Source organism: Rhopalosiphum padi, chromosome 2, assembly GCF_020882245.1.
Source record: "Rhopalosiphum padi isolate XX-2018 chromosome 2, ASM2088224v1, whole genome shotgun sequence".
Lineage (NCBI taxonomy): Eukaryota > Metazoa > Arthropoda > Insecta > Hemiptera > Aphididae > Rhopalosiphum > Rhopalosiphum padi.
In genome coordinates, this window is record NC_083598.1 from 45,921,196 (window position 1) to 45,946,098 (window position 24,903).

General features: G+C 26.3%; 3 protein-coding genes across 6 annotated transcripts; all 3 read right to left on the reverse strand.

The window, feature by feature from the left end:
- Positions 1-332: 332 nt before the first annotated feature.
- LOC132920123 (uncharacterized) lies at positions 333-5,665 on the reverse strand. Of its 2 annotated transcripts, none has more exons than XM_060982222.1 (8): positions 5,529-5,665; positions 4,367-4,635; positions 2,498-3,052; positions 2,176-2,277; positions 1,171-1,308; positions 977-1,060; positions 724-889; positions 333-657 (listed from the first exon to the last, which is right to left on the reverse strand). In XM_060982222.1, exons 2-8 carry the CDS (start codon positions 4,605-4,607, stop codon positions 564-566), a joined length of 1,380 nt encoding a protein of 459 aa, XP_060838205.1. In that variant the 5' UTR covers positions 4,608-4,635; positions 5,529-5,665; the 3' UTR covers positions 333-563. The 2 variants fall into 2 exon arrangements, with proteins under 2 accessions (XP_060838205.1, XP_060838206.1); XM_060982223.1 differs by lacking the exon at positions 5,529-5,665 and adding an exon at positions 4,750-4,831.
- LOC132920121 (sialin-like) lies at positions 5,359-15,022 on the reverse strand. Its single transcript, XM_060982217.1, has 8 exons — positions 14,508-15,022; positions 10,111-10,601; positions 7,478-7,565; positions 7,180-7,403; positions 6,953-7,105; positions 6,742-6,874; positions 6,432-6,670; positions 5,359-5,797 (listed from the first exon to the last, which is right to left on the reverse strand). The coding sequence occupies exons 1-8, from the start codon at positions 14,521-14,523 to the stop codon at positions 5,585-5,587; spliced, it is 1,557 nt and encodes a 518-aa protein (XP_060838200.1). The 5' UTR covers positions 14,524-15,022; the 3' UTR covers positions 5,359-5,584.
- A 593-nt stretch (positions 15,023-15,615) lies between these two features.
- Positions 15,616-22,176, reverse strand: LOC132920122 (uncharacterized). Of its 3 annotated transcripts, XM_060982219.1 has the most exons (10): positions 21,990-22,176; positions 21,811-21,879; positions 21,482-21,629; positions 18,818-19,077; positions 17,253-17,819; positions 17,081-17,182; positions 16,387-16,524; positions 16,216-16,299; positions 15,974-16,139; positions 15,616-15,906 (listed from the first exon to the last, which is right to left on the reverse strand). In XM_060982219.1, exons 4-10 carry the CDS (start codon positions 19,065-19,067, stop codon positions 15,822-15,824), a joined length of 1,392 nt encoding a protein of 463 aa, XP_060838202.1. In that variant the 5' UTR covers positions 19,068-19,077; positions 21,482-21,629; positions 21,811-21,879; positions 21,990-22,176; the 3' UTR covers positions 15,616-15,821. The 3 variants fall into 3 exon arrangements, with proteins under 3 accessions (XP_060838202.1, XP_060838201.1, XP_060838203.1); XM_060982218.1 differs by lacking the exon at positions 21,482-21,629; XM_060982220.1 differs by lacking the exons at positions 21,482-21,629; positions 21,811-21,879.
- Between the last annotated feature and the right edge of the window lie 2,727 nt (positions 22,177-24,903).

The following is a 24,903-nucleotide window of genomic DNA, read 5'->3' on the forward strand; positions in this document are numbered from 1 at the left end:
TTTTTTCATAATTAGGTATTCTCTGTAGAATTAAATACATAATATAATACTATACATAATAAGACATAATATATTTTCGTTTACACCAATAAATTACAACACTATTTTTAACTAATAATACGCAATTATTTAGGTACTACATATAAAATAGTATACTAAACAATAATTATTCTATAGTCTAGAAACTGGTAAATTAAAATTAAATAGTTAAGAAATAAAAACCAAATTAATCCTATTTATTAAAGCTGATGTTGGCAGTTATATTCAGTATATTCAATTATATTATTTCCTATCTGTACGTTATAAAAGTATTCAAAATTAAAAAGCTAAAATTATTTAAATAAGTACATTTATTTTAATAATTTACATGACTGCACTTTGTATGTATACCTATTATATATTATAATACAACTTGTTAAGAAAATATTAACAAAAAATTTAACACTTAAATACAATAACAATTTTCATTGATAATAAAATCAATAAATATAATAAAATACAATATTAAAAAAGGCTTATTCATAATCGTATATAACATTATTAAGAATTATAGAATAAATAAATTAGGTACTTATAACATATATAGACTGTTGTCTAGTTCTTAATGTTCTTGCAGCATCCCTTACCCAGAAATTTTTGTACTTAGAATATAGAGTTCTAAAAATTAGTGCATTTAAGTTTATTAGTAAAAAATATTATTTTTTTGGATGAAGCATTACTCACATAAACACAAATAAAATAGGTATAGTTAGAATAACATACATCAAAATCATTAAACAAAAATGATTAAATTTAGTATAAGTTATGTTATCAGTTGCGGTCTCGTATGCCGTAACTAAACCAAATGTCAATACAGAGTTCATACAGGTTTGAATGGAATAAAATCGTCCTAATAATAATAATAATAATAATAATTTTAATAATAGTATTCTAATAATTAATACATTTTAAAATATAAAAAATATTATATCCATACCAAGATGATCGTTATCCATAATTTTAGATGTTAATGACATTGTAATAGTTACAGCACTACCATGACATAAATAAATAATGGCAACTATAAAGAGAATAAGAATTATTATTTAAACTCGATACAATATCATGTAAATATTTTGATAATATCGATACAAATGATAAAATTAAAATATTAATTATTATAATATTTACTAAGAAGAATTTGCCAAAGTTGACTTGAAATGACATATAAAATTGTGGCAATGATATAAATAATGCAAGCTGAAATGCCAATAACAAAGTCGTTTATTTTTAAATTGTAACTCAACATAAATACTGAAAACATAGAACCTGAAATAAAATTAATATATTTTAGTAAATAAAGTAAACATACCACTCGAATGCGTAAATTCAAATAACGCATATTATTACATATTTACGTATAAGTATTAACAGTTTTTTTAAAAAAAACATATAAATAAGTAAGTAATTTATTATTATAGTAAATTTAAAATTAATAATTAAAATGATCCTTGATATAAACATATAGGAAAAAAATATTTATTACATAATTTATAGTCATAAATTCTACAATAAATTTGTGAGGCTATAAAGTTTTCAACTAGGAAAAATACATAGTTTTAGATTATAGAAATATAAAAAAGTTTGAAGTAACAACAATATTCCTAAATCATAATTATAATAACATTATATTCGTACATATTTTCAAAATTATTTAGTAAATATTAATCGTTTGTTTAATATTTTTGGAGTATAAAAATTTAGATTTTAATAATATATTTAGAATTGTTGCATAATAATCTTATGTTTTTGTCACCTGTTATATATAAAAATGTTATAAGTTTACGAAAAACTAAATCCATGAAATTATAAAATGTAAGTCAATTGTAAGAGTGTTTAAAAAAAAATAAACATTACCTATTTAGTTTCTACATCATCTATCAAGTTCAACAAAGTTATCATTTGAATAAAATGGCTATAGAGCATAGAATAAACATTATACAATATTATATATTTTGTTGTTGCGATATTATTTATTATTATTAAACAGTAAGTGATTTGTTGTGAATACTATCTGTGAGTCAGTATTATAGGTGTTTCAGATATAATATGTTATTTTTTCTTTTATCCACGATATATTTTTCGATAAACCTTATATTACACACAAACTTACGAAAAAAAGAAAATGATAATTACCAAAAATTATCGCCAACATTTTGATAACACTAAAATAAATATAGTCATCATTGTACCACATAAACGATTTACTTATATACTGCATTATTATTTCATATTCACCTGAAATATTGATTTAAGGGCGTAGAAAAGTACATTATAAATATTATTATATTTATTATTCATAATATATATACATATACATTATACATATTATATACACATCTAGATCTACATAATATGTATTACCTATGTATATAAAGTGGTATAATGTATTATAATATACTAAATCAAACTAAAAAAAAAAAAAAAAAAAAAAAATACTATATTATAGTAAACTTACTTCCTATTCTTGCTACTATGACTGATTGGCATATTATTAATGTTGCTAGTACAATAGAAAATCCTTTAAATTTGTTATTAAATAAATTAATGAAACTTTTGAATACAGAGCTTGGTCTCAACCATATGATATCGCTATCATAAGTATCAGAATTATCATCAAGATACAAATGGCCAATCAATATGGCGAACAAATTAAACAATATCGGTACCACAAATAATAAATATCGATGTAAATAGTCTGTGCATTTTTTTAAAATTGCTATTAAACCCCACCCTAATAATAAACTAAAGGTATATGTTGCAATAACTATCCCATGTTTCAGAGTTCTACCTTCAAATTTTGAATTTTCTGATACATGAGACATTATACCAACCCAAAACATATTTCGACCAACGTATAATCCAGGAATAATTGATGTAAAGATTATATTAAATATTGAAGGCCAAAACCAAAAGTGATTCATAAAATATAATCCATCTGTTAAAATTTGTCCAATAATTGATAAGAAAATCAAAGGTTTACGTCTTCTGCCATGACTGTCGCTCCATGCTCCTGAAATAAACTTACGTCAATAAATGTATTATTTTTTAGTACATTTGTGTATTTTTTATAAGTTAAAACATTAAATATCTACATTTACATTATAAGTATTTACCTATAAGTATTTGAGTGAGATATCTCAATATTTTGTAGAAAATAAGATGGATAATTTTAAATGTTAAATAATTGGAGCCGTAACGTAAAAGGTAAAACTAATCTGAACACATTAATAATACTTTTAAATTGGAATAAATGTGTTACTCCTTACTCAATACTTAATAAAATTGATTATGATAAATGATAATTCAATAAATAATAATTAAAAGATGTATATTTTATGAAATATATAAACTGTATAACTATACAGTGGAGCGTCGATTATCTGCATCAATTGGGACCAAAGGTGGTGAGGATAATCTAATTGTACGAATAATCAAACAATCAATAAAAATATACATTGAACGTGAATTGAAATATTTTATAAAATAAAAATAAAACTAATGTGTTATACATGTAACGTGTAAGTAATAAATATATATGTATTGTTCAAATTATGTTATATAATTAATTTAAATTTAAAATTCAAAAATACAGAAATATAAAATAAATATACATTTTTTTTAAAAAAATTTCGAAATCCGTAGTGCGAATAATCAACAATTCACTTTATTTTAAATATTATTACCATGTACATAGACATAAAAAACATACACACACAAGTCTTTGTAAAATAACTACGTTAATCGCTTCGCTCACAATCTAAATTCATATAAAATATATTCATGCAGAATTTATTTTTTATACATAATTTGTATCACTTCGATATCTAATGCTAGATATAGTACTGCACTTATTTTTTGTGATAGCGATCAATTAAATTATTCAAGATAAATTATTTTAAGAAGCACTCACTTATGTATAAACATTTTCTAAGAGTTAGGTAACTAGATAATATTATATTTAAATGATAAATAACTAATACAAGGTTTCAATTAATATCAGTATTCCGGAAAATAATAACAATAATATCAAATTTTAACTTTAAATCTAAAATTATGGAAACATAATAAATATATTGTTTTAAAATCTTTATTTTCATATAGGTAGTTCAAATGTTGACATACTTATACGTACAATACTTTGATAAATTCCTGAACATGGTGTATAGTTGGAGGAACTTTTAATCTAACTATCCCCGCCTTTTTCTACCCATTGTATGTAACCAGAAAACCCGACTTTACAAATGTATACAATATGCAAATCTGAAATCGACTGATTCATACATACATTTTTAATTATTTAATTTAATGCATACATATTACATACCTGCAAGTAACGTAACAATGAAAGAAATCGAATATTGTAAATACGTGGTGTTCGAATTTACTCGGTGTTGACCTTCATATTCGCCTAGTAGGCATTCGCCGAATGGAATCAATGGGTCACACGTAGATTTCTGTACCAATGTATTTTGATTGGAAGTAGACACCGTCAGTGCTGTGGTATAAAGTATCGTCACTATTATAAAGGAACGCTCTGGAGCGCAGTCGTATCGTATAACGTCCATTATAGATTAACGACTGTGTTTGAAACCACTGAAAAAGTACAAAATAAATGATAGTGAATAGGTACCTAAAATACTGCTTGAGACCTTATCAACACTCTGAAGTACATATAGTGGACTACATGTAAATCTATAGTATAATTACGTAGGTATAGCGTGTATGCTCGTGTGACTTAAAAGACTATAGTATTTTAGTTGAGTCATCTTGTATTATAATTGCTAATTGCTTAATAAAAAAAAAATAAAAAAAATGATAAGGCAGTTGTCTATAAGTACGTATTATTAAAACTATTATATACCTATCGCATTTCCACTAGGCATATTTGTACCACATCCATATCAGTGATTGTGACCAATACGATAGTAAGCGGAACGATCAAATTCTCAGCTTCTGAGTAGTTACAAGTAGGTGCGAATGGTGCGATCTATAATGATATGTTTAGTATACCATAGGTATCTTTTTTCCGTTCGAAACATAGAAATTGATGGGAACTGTTTGTCACAATATTGTTTATTTATCAATTATATAAGACAGTTAACAAAGAAAGATACCATACAGGATACACATACGAGATAAAAGTAAATATAAACCGACTTGATCTGTTGTGTGTAAGTAATAATTAATATCAAAATACTTATTTAAAAAAGAAATATTGAGTTCAGACTGGTTAGTTAATATAGTATAAAGATATAATAATATTATTAGTTTCGTGGTATTTAGATTTGATTTTTAAATAAAATCCAAATAACATAATAATTTACAAAAATAGTTTGTTTATTTTATTAGAATACATAAATAATGATGTATTTTGTATACACATACAATTTCTTTATTATTTCAACAGATAACAGTACATTTTTAAAATAATTAGAAAAACAAAAGTTTAATAACTAAATTAATAGATAAAATGTATTTATATTTACAATGTTTAGGATGGTTTTGACGGTTTTGTTAGTATGTAGTTAGATTGCGAATCAAACTATTTTGATGTTTTACCATCTTCTATTGATTTCAATTGTATTCCATTTGATTCGCCATCTTTATTTTCTTTTTCATTTTCACTTAGACGATATTGTTTTATATCATCCCATGGCTGTACATCACCAGATCCAAAAAACACAAAGATAATAGATGTTGATATCATTATTATCACCATGATCCAAAATACCAAACGCCATTCTAAAACGGTTCTCTAAAATTAAAAAATAAATATTAAGTATGTATTTTTTTAATACTAAATAGGATAATAATATGCACTGGATAACTATTAATCTGGAATAAGTATTAAGAAAATCAAAATATTCAGGTACCTATATGGTTATATGATTACTTACTATAAAAAAAAAACTTGTGGCGAACTAAATGTCCATAAAAAAATTGACTTATTATCACTTTCTTCTTAAAAAAATATTTGAACAAGATGACATGATATAGTAACAGGTCATAATGTCAGTTCTATTGTTACATGTTTTTTTAAATATATTTAAAAGAGTGAAAAATTGAATCATAAAAATGAAATGTAAATAATATCACAGATACTAAGGTTTGTCGAATCATTATAAAATAATATGAATACAGTTTATATCAAATCTACTAGCTGTTATGCTTAAATAATTTCCTGAATTGTAAATATAAATTCAACTAACTAAAGCAATATAAAAAAATATTTTTAAAAACTAGAACAAACCATACTATATATAAATATGCATGTAAATAAGTATTGTGCATTTACCTAGTATTTACATTATATAAATATTAGTAAAGTAAATAAATTGAAATTATTGCTAATTATTATTTAATTTCTAATGATGAATACATAAACTTACATTTGGTGTAAGGATTCCTACAAGGTATGGAGTGGCCATACCTGACAAACACCCAATACCATTTACCAATCCCATTAGTGTAGCTGAATAATTGGGTGACAAATCAAGTGAGTTAACACGTAAGCTAGGATAGCAGAATCCCATAAGAGCTACGCCCAAGGTAAAACACAATGTTGCAAGGATTTTATTACATCCGACAAATGAAGCACACATCACTCCCATAGCGGGACCAAGATTTCCTGAAAGTATATCCAATTTTAAATTATTTTTACATCGTTTCGATAGAGATATTTTTACTCGACGTTTATACCTATTATGGCATATATTTTTCGGACTTTTGTGACACTCATCGTTCCTTTACTTATTAAATTATCTGCTAATATACTTGCAGCAATTGATGTGACCCATTGAGCAAGAAATGGGATTGATGACAAAAAACCGTTCTAATAACATAAATATTTTTAATGAATATAAAAAAATGTACCTAATTCATTGACATATAGTTTTTGTTTTTGACTTACTTCCGTCACAGAAAAGTGTAATACATCATTCATATACTTGGGAAGATCACTGATTAAAGTAAAAGCGCCCCAATCATGTCCTGCTCCAGCGATGACCAAAGCCCAAACAGGCATAGAGGTTATTATGGATTTCCAAGGTGTAGGTGTCAGATCCTGTACACATAAATTAATATCATAGTTCATATTTTGTTATATAAGAGAAAGTCTGATTAAAAATCTGTCCAAACCTTCTTTCTTTCTAGTCTTCCTATGGATTTTTTTAAGTAGGCGCACTCTTCGTCCGAAATGAATGGATGAGAATTTGGATCATTGAAAACAAACATGCACCAAAGTATAAACCAGATAATTGAAACAATACCGAAAAAGTAAAAGACGTTCGGCCAACCACCGGGTATGAATCGCATGATAAACCCACTCAAAAAGTTTGACAGAATATTACCGATTTGCGCACCTGTGTACAAAGTTATACGAGTAAGTTATCGCGTGTGTACCTACTGTAATTTTTATTTCGTGTATACGCGTTACCTGCAAATACCAGCGTGGCAAACTTTCCTTTTTCTTTGGGCGGCGCCCACTGCGCTAGGAGTGTGCAAAGCGCTGGAAACGTCATGCCCTAAATGGGACAAAAAATAAACATACTAAGTATTTAGGTACAACCGAGTGTGAATAGAAAATTATAATACATTATGTATTTACAAAATTAATACTAGAATAAGAAAATCGAACTCGGTTTACAATAAACGTATAAATAAAACGTACAATAAAATTATAAATTTAAATAGTTACGAACTAATTTGCATTCATTTGTTTGGTATAAAAATTAATAAGGTATTTTTACGATATTTAGTAAATATATGCAAAATTGTAACCAAAATATCGCGTAGCTTACATAATTACTGAAGGCGCATATCAAGATTTATTTTCAGGGGTCTTACACCGACTACAACTATTGTTGTCATCGGTCTTTATGTCAATATAATATAAAATATGAAATAGAACCATATTACGAATTTTTTTTTGTAAAAATATGAATCATATAACATATCACAAGTATATTTTTAAATAAATACGGAGGGTGTATGCCTATGTCACTAATAATTATAGTGGTTACTGCCTTACTCATTCGTATAAAATATGTATGTTAAATTATACTCATTATACCCTGTGGGTATATAATATCAATAATAATAATACTTTATAACAATATAATGATACGAACTCGATAATGAAAATTTAAAATTAAATCAAATAAAAATTATACATTATATTGTTAATAGTTAATAATTACACATAAATAAAATAAAATAATAAATAATAATGTCAATTAATTAAATTTCAAAATATATATAAAAATTACACATTATATTGTCAATAGTTAATAATTACACATTAAGCACATACTGTAAATAATAATGTCAATTAATTAAATTTTAAAAATACTTAAATATTCTAAAATAATAAACATAAAATTCGGTAATATACCTAGGATAATAAAATACTTAAAAAACTAAAAAAGTTCGTTTGGCGATCAATTATCTTGGCGACCAATTGTATTCGCGATCAATTCGCCCGCGATCAATTCACCGGCGACCAATTCACCGGCGATCAATTGTTCGCGACCAATTCACCGCGAACCATAGATATGGTATGCTTTATATTATTTTTTTAATTTATAAAAAGTGATACACAAAGATAATATTCTTTATTTTAGAATTTATACAATAAGTTGTTTACTAAAATATGATACATATTCTAACATAAAATTATATCACAAGCCATTAATTATTTTAAATGAAGAAGAAGGTAGATACCGGACTGTTCAGTTTAATTGTTAATTATTTACACATTTATAATAATTGATAATGGATAATGAAGTGCATATTATAATATACGAGTATATTCTTGATAAATAGGTATAAATGCGTCATTGTGAAGTTTGTAGAATACAAATAGGTGATGGTTCAAAATATTGTATACAGTTTATTAATATTTTATTAAAAAACAACAATAATTCGTTTTATATTACATATTGTAGAATATTATTCAGAAACGTTCATATTTAATTATGTTATATTATTATATCATTAATATTTAAAAGGAATAATATTTGACAATATTGCTCATTTGAATTTTTAAACCTTCAAATAACCTCCATGTACGTTAATACGTTATAATATGCAAGGCTGAACATTGACAAGTTAAAATTTGAATTACTTTTAACTAAGTTACATAAAGAGTTTCACTTTTTTTAAAGTAACTTCCAACCTCTATAACAAGTTAAAATGTTTTGTAACATGTATATATACTAATCAATTAATTAATTTTTTACTAACGTTAAGTTATTTGTTCCCCTCGTGTGAATCTCGTATATTTAAAATATTTTTGGTTTTTTTATAAATTATTATTTTAATAAAAAAAAAAAAAAAGTTAAACAAATAATTGTAAATATTATTTATAATGTTACCTACCTATATGTATTATAAGTACTAAATTTTGAACTTAAAAAGTGTCAAATAGGTAACCTAGTTCTGATTTTAATTTTTTGTTCCTCATTGAAAACGAAATAATATACATACATTTCCATGAAGAAAACATGATCTCAATCAAAAACATTAATTTAAAATATCTCAACACTACCCGATAATTTGGTTCAAAGAAATATCGGTATCGTGATGTCTTGGTAAATTAAATAACTAAAAATAAATAAATAATATTATATACTTGTATTGGCTGTATTATATAAATATATAAATTATAAATAACGTCTATTGATTTGTATACCGCGCTGGATTGCGTCCATGTCCTTATTATATATTATTTTTACTATATACATTTGTTTTTGTGTGTATAATATAGCCATATAGGTACTTCTATCAAATTTACGTATTACACAGAATGTTAAGGACTGAAAATTATTCAGATCTATCAAAATGTATCTAGTTTTTAACCGAGTTGAAAATAAAAAGTTAAGTAACTTTTAACTTTACATTCTTCTATATTGATTCGAGTCAACGAGTTAATACGATCATGTCAACTTGACATATTGTCTATATAATATAACAACAGCCAACTTTCCCAGCCTCGCAATCACTATATCAAACATCACAATACCGCAATACAGACGACAGAGGTGAGAATATCATTATCGTTCGCGTTACCTCGCCGAGTCCTTCGATGAACCGCAGGATGGTCAGCGGCCTGGACCCGATGTGCGCCACGAACGGCGTCATCAGCGTGAATATGGCCGTGCACAGTATGCCAAAGCCCATGGTGTGCTTGCCGCCATACTTCTGCGACAGTACGCCACCGGGCAGGTGCGTGAGTATGTAACCGTAGTAGAACGCCGACAGAACCTCTCCCTGTGTCTCCTCGTCCCAGTCGAACCGCGGGTGTTCGCCGTGCACGTGCCCCTGCGCCGGTGCCACGGCCGCCGCTGACGACCGGTTGGACGCCGGAGCGGAGTGCGGTTGCCCCTGCACCGGGCAGTAATCGTGTTGCACGGCCGTCAGTGGATCGCTGCGTCGCCCCTGCACCTGCACGGGCAACACCATTTGCGTGAGCGTGATGCCCAGGCACGCCCGCATTACGTATGCCATTGTCACACCCAGCATGCCCATCACGGCCATCACCCATCTCTGGGAAACGCGTCCTGCACAACGTCAAACAACGTCGATAATGTACAATTATTATTTCACTGCAAACGTTTTTTTACATTTAATTGTAGTTTAAAAGTTAATTTTTTTAAACTTTTTAACTTAAAACTAGTTTTATAATTTTAAACAAAAACAGCTAGGATCTATGATCTATTGTAACAACTTAGTTACTTCTAGATAGTTTAAAAACAATACCTAAAATAATTTTTTCTACACATATAATCTATAACTATTTTGTAGTTAAATATGTTTTTGTTTAAACTATCACCGTTTATAAAATTATTTTAAATACTCATAAATAAACAAATATTCCTTGATTTAATAATTTAGTTGATACAAACGTCTATTGCCTTAACTACTACAGCTGCTAGTTACGTTAATAGTTAATAGTGTATTTATACTATTTATTGTAATATTAACTTATTGATAATTTAGAAAAAAAAATAAGAATAAAGAACTTCTTTTTAACTGCATTAAGTTAATATTTGATCTATACATTAACTTTTAACTTTTAAAATGAAATATATTTAGGTATGTATATTGTTTGTTAACTATTAAGGAAATTATAGCTTAACGTCGATTTAACTGAACTATAGCATAAGTTTAATTATTTGTATTAAACTAAATACATTTTATACATTAACCTACCAAGTGTGTCCTGCCATAAAGGATAGAAGAGTTAAGATATAGTTAAGGTGTTAAATCATTTATTTTTATACATAAATATATAATATAAGTAAATTATTATAAATTATAATTCAAGCTCACCTACAATTAATTTATGCCATTATTCAAAAAGTTATCCAGGATATCAAGTGATTAAATCAATACAATTCACAAATATAAATTATTTATATTCTATGTATTAGTATATTACTTGTTACTATTATAATAATAAGTACTTGTTAAGTTCCGCATAACATAAAAAAAAAATGTTATTTAACAGTACCTAATCTAATTAGAATCTGTTAGTTCTTAACTATATAGAGTTAAATCAATAGATTCTAATATTCTATCTATTTAATCAAAAATTACTGTATTATATTCATTATGTGAAACTACTATACTTATAAATAGTATTTATTTATTACATTATATATTATTAATTATTGTACCATAAAAAACTAACAAAATAAAAAATATGGCCATCTTAATATTTTGGTATAACATCACTATAATATATCCTCTATTATTTTATCAAATTATTATTCCCGGGAAAACATGGATATAATTCAGAACAAAAAAATTCCAACTAAATAAAAAAAATAAAATACAAATATATAAAAAGTTGTATTAGTAGAACCTTTAGGTTCTTACCAGAGATTTCTTACATGTTACATATTTATAATGTTAAACTATATGTTATGTAGCTTTTTACGTTAAGTTTTACAATGAACAGAAAATAAATTTCAAGATTCAAAATAGAATAACTTTGTCCATTTTTAGATTTAATAGTCATTAATATCATTCATGACGAAAAAAGATATTACATAGGTATTAAGTTTAAAGTAGCTCTCGTGAACAGTTTGATATTTTGATATCGTACTTTTTGATTGTAAGTAAATTACAAAAAATAATAATTAATAATAACAATACTTTAAGTCAAAATAGGTAGAATAAAGTTATTATTAATGGAAAATTGTTCATTAATAGTTAAACGAACTTAATTTAAAATTGGTAAGTTAACTATATCCATACAAATTAAAAGTGTAGTTGTATTCAAAGGTGGATCTAAGCATGAAAAAAAGTGGTTTAGACAAAATCTATGCACCTATATATAAATAAAAATAAAACACCTTTAGACGCCATTATAACTACAAAATAATATTTTTTTTATATATAAATTTACATTCTTATAAATATAAGTGAAAAATCTTTAAAATATCAAAACATCTTTAGTCCTCAATTCCTCATAATCCTCTCTAGTTAACATAATGAATTTTTTATATATGCTTTGACATTGTAAGTGTGATAGGTAAAGTATGGCCAATATTGGCCTCGACATTTCCATTTAGACTCGTATTGTTTAATGATTTTACATATAAATATAAATATAATATGTATCATTATCGTGGGATGTGGGGTTAAGGTTATGTACATCAATTATTATAACCACGATAACGTCATGCAAAAGTGTTCGATCCTTGTTGGAAATAATAATAATATTATCAATATTAAAAGCAGGCTTACGGATAAGAGTATTTATATTTTGCGGAAATTTCGTTTATGTTAACAGAAGGACCAAAAAAATATTTGACGATAATATTCAATATTTTGTTTAGTTCAAGAAATTGTCATAGATAGTCAGTAGTCTAATCAAGAAAAGTTTGAGGTACTTAATACAGGTAAAGGAAAAATATCCCATGTGTTATCTGCCCTCGCCTTAACCCTTACGTACAATGTAATAGTGTTTAGGTACTATTCAATATTAATAATAACTACTTGTATTTAATTTAAAAGTCTAAAAAACAAAAATATATTTGCCAGAATATAATAAGCATGCAATGAAAAACTAAATGCACTGGAATAATTACAGTTTGATATTAAATTAATAATGTCAAGACTAAAAATGTAATCTATTGTATGACATTATAATTATAATGACTGATAAACAGAGATAATTAAGTTTGAAATCTGCTTTCCACAACAATCATTTACTATGATTACTGATTTGTGACTATGTTTGTTATATTGTTGTATACGTTTAATGATTGCTTACTTTTTTTTTAATAAGATATATTTTAAAGTTATAATAATTAAAAAATTATTTTAATTGATCATTTTTATTGTAAAAACCATAATTAGTAATGACTAATCAAACTCTACAACGATACACTTATAAATTAATTTATTCGATTTGTATGAATCGTAGTACATCGTTAAATAAAATAAATCGACAACTAACAAAAATGTTTAAATACATCATAATTTACGTATTTATAAGTATTTTATATAACTTATTTTTAATTTCATTATCTGATTTTCCAGATCATAATATAGGTACATATAATTTTTTTTTTTTTTTTTTAGACGTAATTAACTTTAATTTTAACAACGATTATTATGCATAGTAAATTATATTACTTATGTTTTAAATTAAGAAAAAAATGAATATACCTAAATAAAGAACCTATTGTAATTGATGCTGTGAATTATTTTGCTAAACATTTAGTTGCAGAAATTAATTTAATTTATCAATGATGTATAATATATCGTTCATAGAATTTTAAAATATACAACTAATACACAAAATTAATATGTATATGTACACATGCACAAGAACTATATACAACGTGGGTAAGATACATAAAATGCATATACATATTTATATAAGTGGACAAACGTTAATTAGAGAGACACCTATTAATGAAACTCAGAATAATATTTCTGATATTTTAAATAAATTATATAGATGTAAAATATAAATAAATGTAAAAAGAAATTCCGAGTATAGTATTTATCGCTTATTCAAAGCTTGCATTTTTATCGTTAATTTTTTATTTTAAAACTTGATCGTGCAAATTTAATTTTTTATGTTACTGTGAAGTTTTATTCAATTTAGTTAATTAAGCTGCCACATTAATAAATTAAATAGTAATTAAAATGTTCTTATTATTGAAATAATAACGGTCAAGACATCAAAGTATGACTAAAACGTAAATGTTCACATTTTAACTGCCACAAAATTAAATAAATAAATAATAGAAAAATGTAGTATCTGGTTATTTATTTCACATAATTAAGTGAAAAATAATATTCTAATTAGAATAACACTTAAAAATATTGTATTATAATAAACCTAATAAGTTACAATATGTGCTACGAGAAAATCATCGTTTCCTATTTTAATATAAATAAAACGAAACATGCTATTAACATTTGCGGGATTAACGTTTACTTACGTGAGTTAAATTTCATAGTGACGGTTAGTATATAATATTGTTCTCTTGGTGTCTGTATAAATATCAGAATTTATTATTTTGAACAATAATGTATAGATGACTGTAGTAATTTGTTCGAGAAAATTAAAATGTCCACGTTAGCTTTTCGCCCAATTGAATTATTTCAGTAGTAATACCGTATACGAGAATCGTGAAAGTAATATAATATTATACTACGTTTATATTTGTTTATGATGCGATGCGAGATGTTTCCGTTATAATAATTTTGTTAATCTGCAGTATAGTTCGGCTGCATCTACATAATATAATGGACCGTTTCTTCACAATTAATTGTATTGAGACACGAAATAATACTATGGTCGTGCTATTCGATCAGAGTGAGTGGATGATTAGTTCGCTTTTATTTTGTATACCAATCATCTTATCTGAATTAATATTAGAGTCATATCACTTAAATGTTATTTTGGTGATTATACTAACGCGTCGAATACATCCAATGCTTTTTAATATTGTTACTCTTACCATATAAAATAATAAATTAAAAATTATATAGAAACTTTTATTTTTTGAAAGACCGCCTCCTATAGCAGTTTATATGGTAAATTGGTAACCTGTGAATGATAATTTTATCAAGGGTCAACGATTATCTGTAAAGTAAATTGTATTTGTAATTTTCTTAATTGTTAAATACGCGGAATCATTTAAGTTTGCCAATTTGGAATTATATAGGTTTTTAAGATCTAAAATGTCTTAAATTAATATTCTTAAAAATATCTTTTTTTTCTTCTTTAATGTAGATATATTATACTGTATTATCGTTGTGTATAAACTATTCACGCAAAATATGAACTAAAAACTAAATAATTATAATTTATAGGTATCTGAGCATTTAAAACTTAAATGAATTAAGTAGAGTGTATAATAACAGCTATCGTGAAGTATTAGTGAAAATATAATATACTCCGTGATTTTATTCATTAAATACTTATCAATGATAAATAAATAAATTTAAGTATACAATATTAAATATTAATTTAATTAATTTGTTAAAAACAATATTTTGTTTCATGATCTTAAATTTGGAATTCCGAATGAAGTACCCAAAATATAAGAGTTTATTAACTTTATTAATACAGCATGTTGGATACATGTTATTATAATATAATAGATATTATCTATTATTTACTTTTTACGGAAAAAAAAATAATATAATATTCCCCCTGTTTTAAAAAGTTAAATTAATGGTATTTATGTGTATTAAATTTACACAAATATAGAGTATACAAATAAAATATATAAAATAACATTAAAACATTATTGACTTATGACGTATACATTTTTTTGATATACTGCAGTGGTATCATTTTGCCAGAAATCTTTGTACTTAGAATATAAAATCCTATGGAATGAAAGTATATTATTAGCAATTTGTAAATAAATATTTTCTAAGATCAAAAATAACTTACACAAACACAGATAATATAGGTAGAGTTAAAAAGACATACAAGAAAGTCATCAAACACAAATGTCCAGATTTAGTGTAATGAATGGAACCAAATGCGATTTGATAAGCTTTAACTACACTCACAGTCAATAAGGAGTTCATACACATTTGAATGGAATTTAAACGACCTAGACAAATTTTAATATTACAATTTTCTTATAACATTATAAAATAATGATATAATAAAATTCTATAGGCAGATACCTAGTTGTTCGATTGCCGCTAATTTAGATACTAACGAACTAATAATAGTAATCGCTGTTCCGTGGCATAAATAAATAATTGTAACTACAATAAGAATGATTATTATCAAAATATAACAATGGTATAAATTTATGAAGTATCAAATATAAATAAACAGTTAATAATATTTACTTGTAATAACTTGCAAAATTGTATTTGCAAAAATGTAACATATAGCAGCTGTGATAAAAAAGCAGCAAGATAAAATACCAATTTTTAAATCGTTTATTTTCATATAATAACTTAAAACAGAAACCGAAAACACAATTCCTATAAATAAAAATAAGATAATATATTAAATTAGTTAAAGCGAAATAATTGTGAAAAACAATTAAAAAGTATTCATACTGAATACACATTTTTATGTCTCATCCAATATCTATAAATAGCTAAACAAATTTTCAAAAATGATTTTTTTTGTTAAGAAAACGTCATACCCGTATATATGGTCTTTATCTAACTTAAGTATAATTACCAATATTTAGGTTAAACAGTTCTAGTTTTGAATTGTTAGCATAAATATTAAATTTATAACCTATTACATAACTTTAAGGTAAGAACGTTATCTGTGTTTTCTTATTAGGGTTTTAGAATGTATTAATTTAAAGTAACTTATGAGTATGTAAAATAATAAAATTTAAAAATGCTCATAACTCGTTTAAAAATTAAAATATTATAAAAAAGTAAATAATACAAAACTGGAACTGTCGGACCTAATACTGATAAGTTATGCATTACTAAGACGGAGACAACACGTGAGGGGTAAGACGTCCCCTTGAAAATATTAAATATTATTAATATTAATATAAACGAATAATAAAATTACCAAAAAATAGGGCCATCATTTTTAAAACAGTAAAATAAACTTCCTCGTTATAATACCAATAATTCGATTGTTTAATATAGCTCATTAATAAATCATAATCACCTGAAAAATGAAATTTCAACACAATTTCTAATGTATAAAATTTACAAAAATTATTTTTATTTTTACTTACATCCTATTCTTGTTACTAATATTGATTGACATATGATCAATACAGCTAATACAACAACTAAACTCATTGATTTATTCTTCAATAAACTGATGTACTCTTTCAAAACATATTTTGGTTTTTGCCACATAATTTCTTTATTATACGAGTCAGATGTGTCTTTAATGTACAAATTGACAACCATTAACGCAATACAATTTAACAACGTTGGTACCAAAAACGATAAACCATAAGAACGATATCCAACGACCATTTTTATTAATGCAACTATACCAGCGCCCACTAATGTACTCAAAGGATAAGTTGCAATTATTATTCCATGTTTCAACGTTCTTGATTCAAAGGTTGTATTTTCCGATACATATGACATCACGCCAACCCAGAACATATTCCGACCAACGTAAAGTGCAGGTTTTATCCAATTCATGATAATATCGAAAGCCCAAGAGTAATATTGGTATACGTTCCAATAGTAAAACCCAATGTTTAAACTATCAGTTAAAATCTGTGCGATAATTGGTAAGAAAATCAAAGGTTTACGTCTTCTTCCATGACTGTCACTCCATGCACCTGAAAATAAATGGTAATTACTATACTAATTCTACGAGTATTTTGTTAATTATTGAAATATTGTAACATATGTTAATAATTAATAAAGATACGATTTAATTCTATGCAACTAAATACAATAGAGGTTTTTTTCAAGATAAACTTCTGGTTTTTTAAAAAAATATTTATATTATTAGAAATATATTATTTTAAATAATAAGTTCACTATTAAATATTTAAGTGTATAAATAGTTCAAAAATAATGATTATACTTAGAAATTAATAAAATGTGTAAAAAAAATGATAAAATAAAAATTTGATGAGTATTTCAAGTATTTACCATTATTATCCGTTTACATAGTGAAACCAAACATACTAAAAAATATACAAACTTAGTTTTTTTATAGACATTTAAGGTTCTAATTTGGACGAAATTAGATATTTAAATTAATATTATTATATTTCATGCACAGAATAATATTTTTAAATGCGATAGTTTTGACATAAATAAATTCCTTATAGTAAAAACATAATTTTATAGAATTATAAATAGGTATGTTATAAAAATAATAAAATATCTTATATAAACTCAGTAATATAAGCTAACAGGCTGTCTTCGCTCAGATTCGTTTTTCATATGCAATGATTTATCATTGAATTCAAGTATAAGTTTTAACATATACATTACAGTGACTTACTCCCCGATGACAAGATACACTCAATAGTTATTGCACAGCTGAGTGGTTATATTTCTTTTTTGTTTTTCTCGTTTATTTTGAAAAATACTTAGAGTTTTAAATTTTGACATCTTACAAGTACTAACTAGATTAATTTTACTATCAGTAATCTCCCTCAACGTTTGATGATCAGAACAAGCGACTTCAGATACAAAACACACACACATTAATGTAAAATCGATAGAATCTTTGTTCCACTCAAAATCACTATCTATTTTGTCAAATAAATAATTCAAGATTTTATATCCAGTTCACCTATATTATATATTAGTTTGTATTTACCTGCTAGTAATACAACGACGAAAGAAATCAAATATTGTAAGACGTTAGTATTTGAATGCACCAAGTATTGACTTTCATAAACACCAACTAGACATTCCCCAAAAGGAATTAACGGTTCGCAGGAATTTTTCAAGGCAAAGGTACTAGACACAGTCAGCGATACCGTGTAAAGCACAGTCGCTATTATCAGGTAAGGTTCCGAACTATAACCGTACCGTTTTAAGTCCGCCGTCGGTTTTTTGATGAACATTTTGAAATTACTGAAAGAGTTAAAATAGCCACAAGTCCTAAATAATTAGTATCAACATAATATATTATTATAATATTTCAATAATGGTATTTAAAGTAAAACGTCACTCTGCTCGTGTTTAATTCATATGATACAGGTATGATGCATGTATAGACATCAATTTATACTTTGACACTTCAACTAATCAGCGCGCATGCGCATAAAAACTAAGCGTAGCAATGCGTAATATTTTAAATTACAATGCTGGTAGTATGGTGTATCTACTGCAAAATGCAAGTTTGAATTTTCTTTAAATTGCGTTAAGGTTAATACAAATTCATACAATTGTGTTTGACTCATTATGTCAACATAATAATCGTGTCGGTTCATCTGCGTGTGTCAACATTCTGTATAAGAATCGTAAACATTAGTTCAAGTACCTTATACTCACAAATACCGGTGTGTATATCGAGGAATTTTCGTAGAAATTAGTACTGCAGACCCATTTAATAATTAATATGGCTACAAATTATTCGTGTTCCAAACACAAAATTGTTTTGTTTATTTCTTGGTTACATCAGTTGTGTCTAATAAATTTTTTTGAAATGCGTGAATTATGTCCAGACGAAAAAAGGCAAGTTTACGCAAGTTGTATGCCAATAAATTCATCTCGAAAAGTTTGTTCATTACAATATTATAGATATAAATTTACACATTTTTAAACAAAAATATATTTTATTTCATATTTATAATTACCTAATTTAAATTGAAAATAAAAATAATTATGTATTTAACAGAAACTAAATGAAACTATTATTTATATAAATTCAAATTAAGAAATTTGTGTTTTTTAATATAATATTGAAAATTTTTTATGATCGATGAACTTTTTTTTTTCCTGTTTTAACCGACGACGCCGCGGAATCTGCTTTCGCATTGCTTCCGCGAAATAATCGATGAACTAAAAAATATTGGGATGACTTGAATAGAACATTGAATTAAATTTGTAGTAAAATCCGTCACAGTAGTAAGTTATACGTAGCATTGTACTAAAACGGTGGTACCCCAACTCGTTGCACTTTACAAATTTATAAAATTAAATTAAATATTACAAAAATTAAATAAAACTATTTCAAATACATTTTTTTTTATTAATTTTTGAATTTTTTATTAATATAATATAATATATTTATATACTTCAAAAATACAATAATTATACGTATCAATAACGATAATACCTACTAAAAATATGTAAAAATGTTTTAAACTTTTTTTAATATGGAATTTTAGATTGTATTTTATTCACTAATAATAAAAGTATGGTTGGCATTTTTTTGTCCCATTTCTTATAGTAACTAATGATTCGTTAACCACGATCTATGAACTGATTTTATGCGTTTATTTCGTAAAAATATTTGTTTAAACGTAGTTGCTATTATCATTACAATGTTTTTGAAAACAAGAAAGTCGTTGTATAAAAGTTTTAAATACAATTATTCTAAAATGCTATTGTGTTTTATTTTTTGAAGTTTATGAGAATAAAACAAATTAATTTGAAAATTAATTAGTTTAAATTGAAGAGAAGTGATAACATCATTTTCATCGATACTAACTGAATTTCCAAATAAGCACAAACATTTTTCGTGTAACGTGTAACATATCAACTGAAAATCTATAAATCGTTGTGCAATTTTCAGCATTTCTATAAATATATTAATTGTTGAATATAATATTTGATTTTGGTTCTTAAATATTTAATAGTTGTAAAAATGTCTAAAGTAACTACGCTGAATCTTATTAATAAATAACTTTGATTTCACATTTAATGCTTTAGTAGTTATTTTTTTATTACTAGAATATTTCTGCCCATACACTATACAGGCATACAAGAAAAAAAACTTAAGTATAATTATCCAGGCATTTTTATCTATTGAAGAAGTCACACATTTTAAAACTTCGGCAAAACTAAATTTTCTTCGGATTTTCGGAATGTAATTCATGTATCTACTTTTTATTAATATCGGCTATAGGTAATACAACTTAAAAAATCTAAATGTTTATAGATACAATTTCATAATGAAGGCGGTGAGTCCTAAAAGCAAACTTTTGCGGAATTATAAATTAATTCAAACATTACTAGTATTAAAATATATTTTATGGCGTTTATTTTAGCAACATTCTTGATTCGGCGAGGAGGCAGAAAGAAAAATTATAAGAAAAGGTGAATTACATTAGCTCAAGTCATGCTTTATAAGTTATAACTATATTAATTACATTGACAAATTAAGAGTACGAGAAAACAAAATGTTAAAAGTACTGCTTTTGGTCATCAGGTGATCTGAATCATTTGCATGCTTGATGGTCTACGATAGTGATTAGTATTTACATTTTACATTTTACATAACATATTTATAAGTTGTACAGTGTGCACTTACCCACGCCAGTAAGTTTATGTCATTAAAATCGTTATAGAAATGTGAGATTCATTAGTTTCAGGTTTATGGTTTGAACTTGAAATTTTTAAGTGATTTATTTTTTACTTAATATTAAATTAAAAACGTACAATTTTGATACCAACAGAATCTAAAAAAGTATAGTCTATAAAAATATGTAAAATATTGACGGTGGTATATATTATATAAACATGAATAACGAAAGTTACAACATTAGAAACCACTGTATATTAGTATATTATATGACATGCGCCAATGTCAACGACCTTGGATACTTTTTAAAAACATTTAGTGTTAAATTTTCAATTTACCTAATTGCCGATCGATTTCAGAAACGCAGCAGTCAAGTAAAAACATTTTACGATAACGACATTTGAAAACTGAAAGGTACAATAGGTTATAAATTGTTGCTTATAAAGGAACTGTATATTATCACAATTTCGTTTCAAAACAATAGAAAAGTGCTTATGTTGAACATAACTTGACTTACAGTAAACGATGGTGGCAGTAACATCGTACACATAATATTTTCCATCAGTATCTTATATCATTTCCTCTTTAAAATAATATCTAACGAATTCGCGTGGCAAGTACTTCGGAAATAATATTTCTTCAAATGCAATTCATAGTAGAAAACTATAAAGTTGTGTTACTAGCATACTAGCACGGAGATACAATTTTATATCGTGGCAGACTGAATTGTTTTGGTATAGATATTATGTTGGTATGACGATTGGCGGCAATAGCGAACGCACTCTATATTGTAACTAGCACCCATGTGCCTCGCTTTGGGTGAAACTCGCTTTGAGTGAAACTCGCTGTATGTGAATACCCTAGGACGGATGGAAGAGCTTGAAAGCGGAAAGTTTTCAAAAAAGGAAGACCTACCGCTGATTGGTAGTACTGCCGAGTCTCCTATCGGGATGAATGACGATAATGCGGGTGTTGTCGGGGGAATTGATAAGACGTTCGTGGCGTCGATAATAATATTATTTATTAATTTATTATTATATATGCCTCGATTCCCGGCTTGTGTGTATTTATTCAAATAATAATCGTTTGTGACGGTGACAAATTGCGATTAGTGTATTTTTCTCTCCTAAAGATCTATATAAATCCTGTTGGTTTTTTGTTGCACGACTAACGTCTAGCTGTCCTATAATTGTGTGTAATTAGACTCGGTTTTAAATTGCGTGGATTGGTGTGGTTGGTATTTCTGGACTTGGTCAACAAAATAATATTATTCAAAAATGTTTTTGGCCATTGTACTCGTATACTTGGTTATCCGTCTCTGTATCGTTGTGACGTTCATACAGCTGTTTCGTTACTTCATGACCTTTCAGTGTAATTTAGGTTGCATCTTCGTGTTTTCGGTATGTTTGTAGGTACTTAAAGCCTCAAAGGTACGCCAGTTTCCTATAACAGCAGTAGAATTTCAATTTCAATTTCAATTTAATCTACATTCCTTTTACGGAGTAGTATCTCAAGTGCAAATAATTATATACTTGATGTGTTTCATAATGTGAACGTTTTTTCACTAAAAGTATCTGGTAAGCACGTGGTAACCAAATTGGCCTTTATTCATTTGGAAATAGTTGTCCAAGTGCATCGTTATTGCGTCTTCCCCTTCAAGATTTTTGTCTTTTGATTTTTTTTTCTTTCTAATTTTACTGAACCTGTGAGAGATGGTCTATCAGCCAATATAAGCATATCTACATACTTTGGTCACAAATTTTCTGATATTCTATTAATGTAAAATATTTATTTTACTATTTTTCGTAATTTTTTTTTTGTTTGTTTTTGCTGATATACGAAATCACCCTTAAAGTTGAAATTGAAAGATATTTCAAACTACTTATTGTATACATATATACAGGCAAAAATCATTGTGAAATGATTACATTCATAGCTACAAGCTCCAATCATAATCTAAAAAATAACCATATATTTATAATTTTTGTTATAATCTTATTATTTTTACATTATTCCACAATATCTGCAGTTTAATTATTTTCTGATTATTCTTTTTTTTTTCAATCATAATTTCGATTTTTATACTTATTTTACATTTTTACGATTTTATTTAGACATAAACACAACACTTTTCATGATTCATTGGAAATATGGCATTGTTGTGTAATATTTTGGATTTTAATATTGCACGTCATAGGGTATAATCTGAACGATTAGATTATCGTCAGCTTTAAGCATTTGTTGAATCTCTCTCCAGTTTTTTTTTGTATTTATATCAAAAATATGTCCAGAATTAAGAAGTTAAAATTATAAAATAATTATTCATTATAATTTTTAGTTAATGTAGGGTTTTTGTGATTTTAGATTTATTTCAAATGAATCAAAACATAAAACAATTGCAAGGTAGATTAATTTTAACTCAGGTGAAGTCGGGTAATACGAATATAAATATATTGTGCCTACAACTAGTTTTAATATAAATTTTGAATATCATCAACAAATATTTTCGATTATAATATTGCTCTTACATTTTTAACGATTTTTATCGAGAATTAAAATCAAATTCAAGTCCTGCTATAGACCCATTTGGTTCCATAATTATTAACATCCACTTTGTAGACAACAAAATTCAAAATATGCAGATGAAATATTTTTATGAAGACTATGTGTCCTAAAATGCAAACTATTTCCATATTTCGGAATTTTACAAATTAATAGTACCTACAGTAGTCGTTAAGACCACCAGATAATGTGTTTAGTGTATTCTAAGAAATTAAAGGCCAAGAGTGCCGCCATCAGTCATCAAAGTAATTTACATATTTATAAGTCAGTCACTCACACAACACCAGTTTACGTCATTAAAATCGTTCTAGAAATCGGTGGTTCATTGGTTACGTAAATTGATTATTAAATAAACTGTAAATTAGAAACGCATAACTGTGAAATTAACAGAATTTAAAAAACATATTCTGTATTAAATACAGACTGTGACTCGCTGTTGCGTTCGGAAAATTTTAAAATCACACAGATATGCCTGGCGTCGGCAATGGCTGTTGGTTTAGCCTGCGCGTTGTTGGTCTTCACGATTTATCCCTTTTGATTCAGCTGGCGTTTAGTCAATTGGATATGTGATTTATAACCACATCACTTGAATTAATAACCCAATAAGAGCCATTTTATTGTTATTATCGAAATGGTCACCATGAAATAGATCGATTAAACAAGTTTGCATATGTTTTGCCTCATTATACCGCGAATCGAGCCAACAATCAACCTATTTCTACATATAATGCATAGTTTCGACAGTACAGTCGGCGGGAGCCGGGAGGTTAGTAAACCGATTCTACATCTGTACACCTCTTGACGTCAAACGTACCAGTGCAGCGTTCATTTGCGACGATCAGAATGCAAGGATTCTGAATGACTGTGTT

What these genes read in the sequence shown, in the direction of transcription:
- LOC132920123 (XM_060982222.1), bottom strand. Translation starts at nt 4,607, where the DNA reads ATGGACGTTATACGATACGACTGCGCTCCAGAGCGTTCCTTTATAATA. An exon ending in CATTGTTACGTTACTTGCAG is followed by an intron (nt 3,053 to 4,366) that starts GTATGTAATATG and finishes AGTTTATTTCAG; the next exon opens with GAGCATGGAGCGACAGTCAT. An exon ending in CATAGTAGCAAGAATAGGAA is followed by an intron (nt 2,278 to 2,497) that starts GTAAGTTTACTA and finishes TCAATATTTCAG; the next exon opens with GTGAATATGAAATAATAATG.
- LOC132920121 (XM_060982217.1), bottom strand. An exon ending in GAAGACTAGAAAGAAAGAAG is followed by an intron (nt 7,106 to 7,179) that starts GTTTGGACAGAT and finishes TTATGTGTACAG; the next exon opens with GATCTGACACCTACACCTTG. An exon ending in AAAAATATATGCCATAATAG is followed by an intron (nt 6,671 to 6,741) that starts GTATAAACGTCG and finishes ATATACTTTCAG; the next exon opens with GAAATCTTGGTCCCGCTATG.
- LOC132920122 (XM_060982220.1), bottom strand. Translation starts at nt 19,067, where the DNA reads ATGTTCATCAAAAAACCGACGGCGGACTTAAAACGGTACGGTTATAGT. An exon ending in ATTAGTAACAAGAATAGGAT is followed by an intron (nt 17,183 to 17,252) that starts GTAAGTAAAAAT and finishes TTCATTTTTCAG; the next exon opens with GTGATTATGATTTATTAATG. An exon ending in AATTTTGCAAGTTATTACAA is followed by an intron (nt 16,300 to 16,386) that starts GTAAATATTATT and finishes TTCTTATTGTAG; the next exon opens with TTACAATTATTTATTTATGC.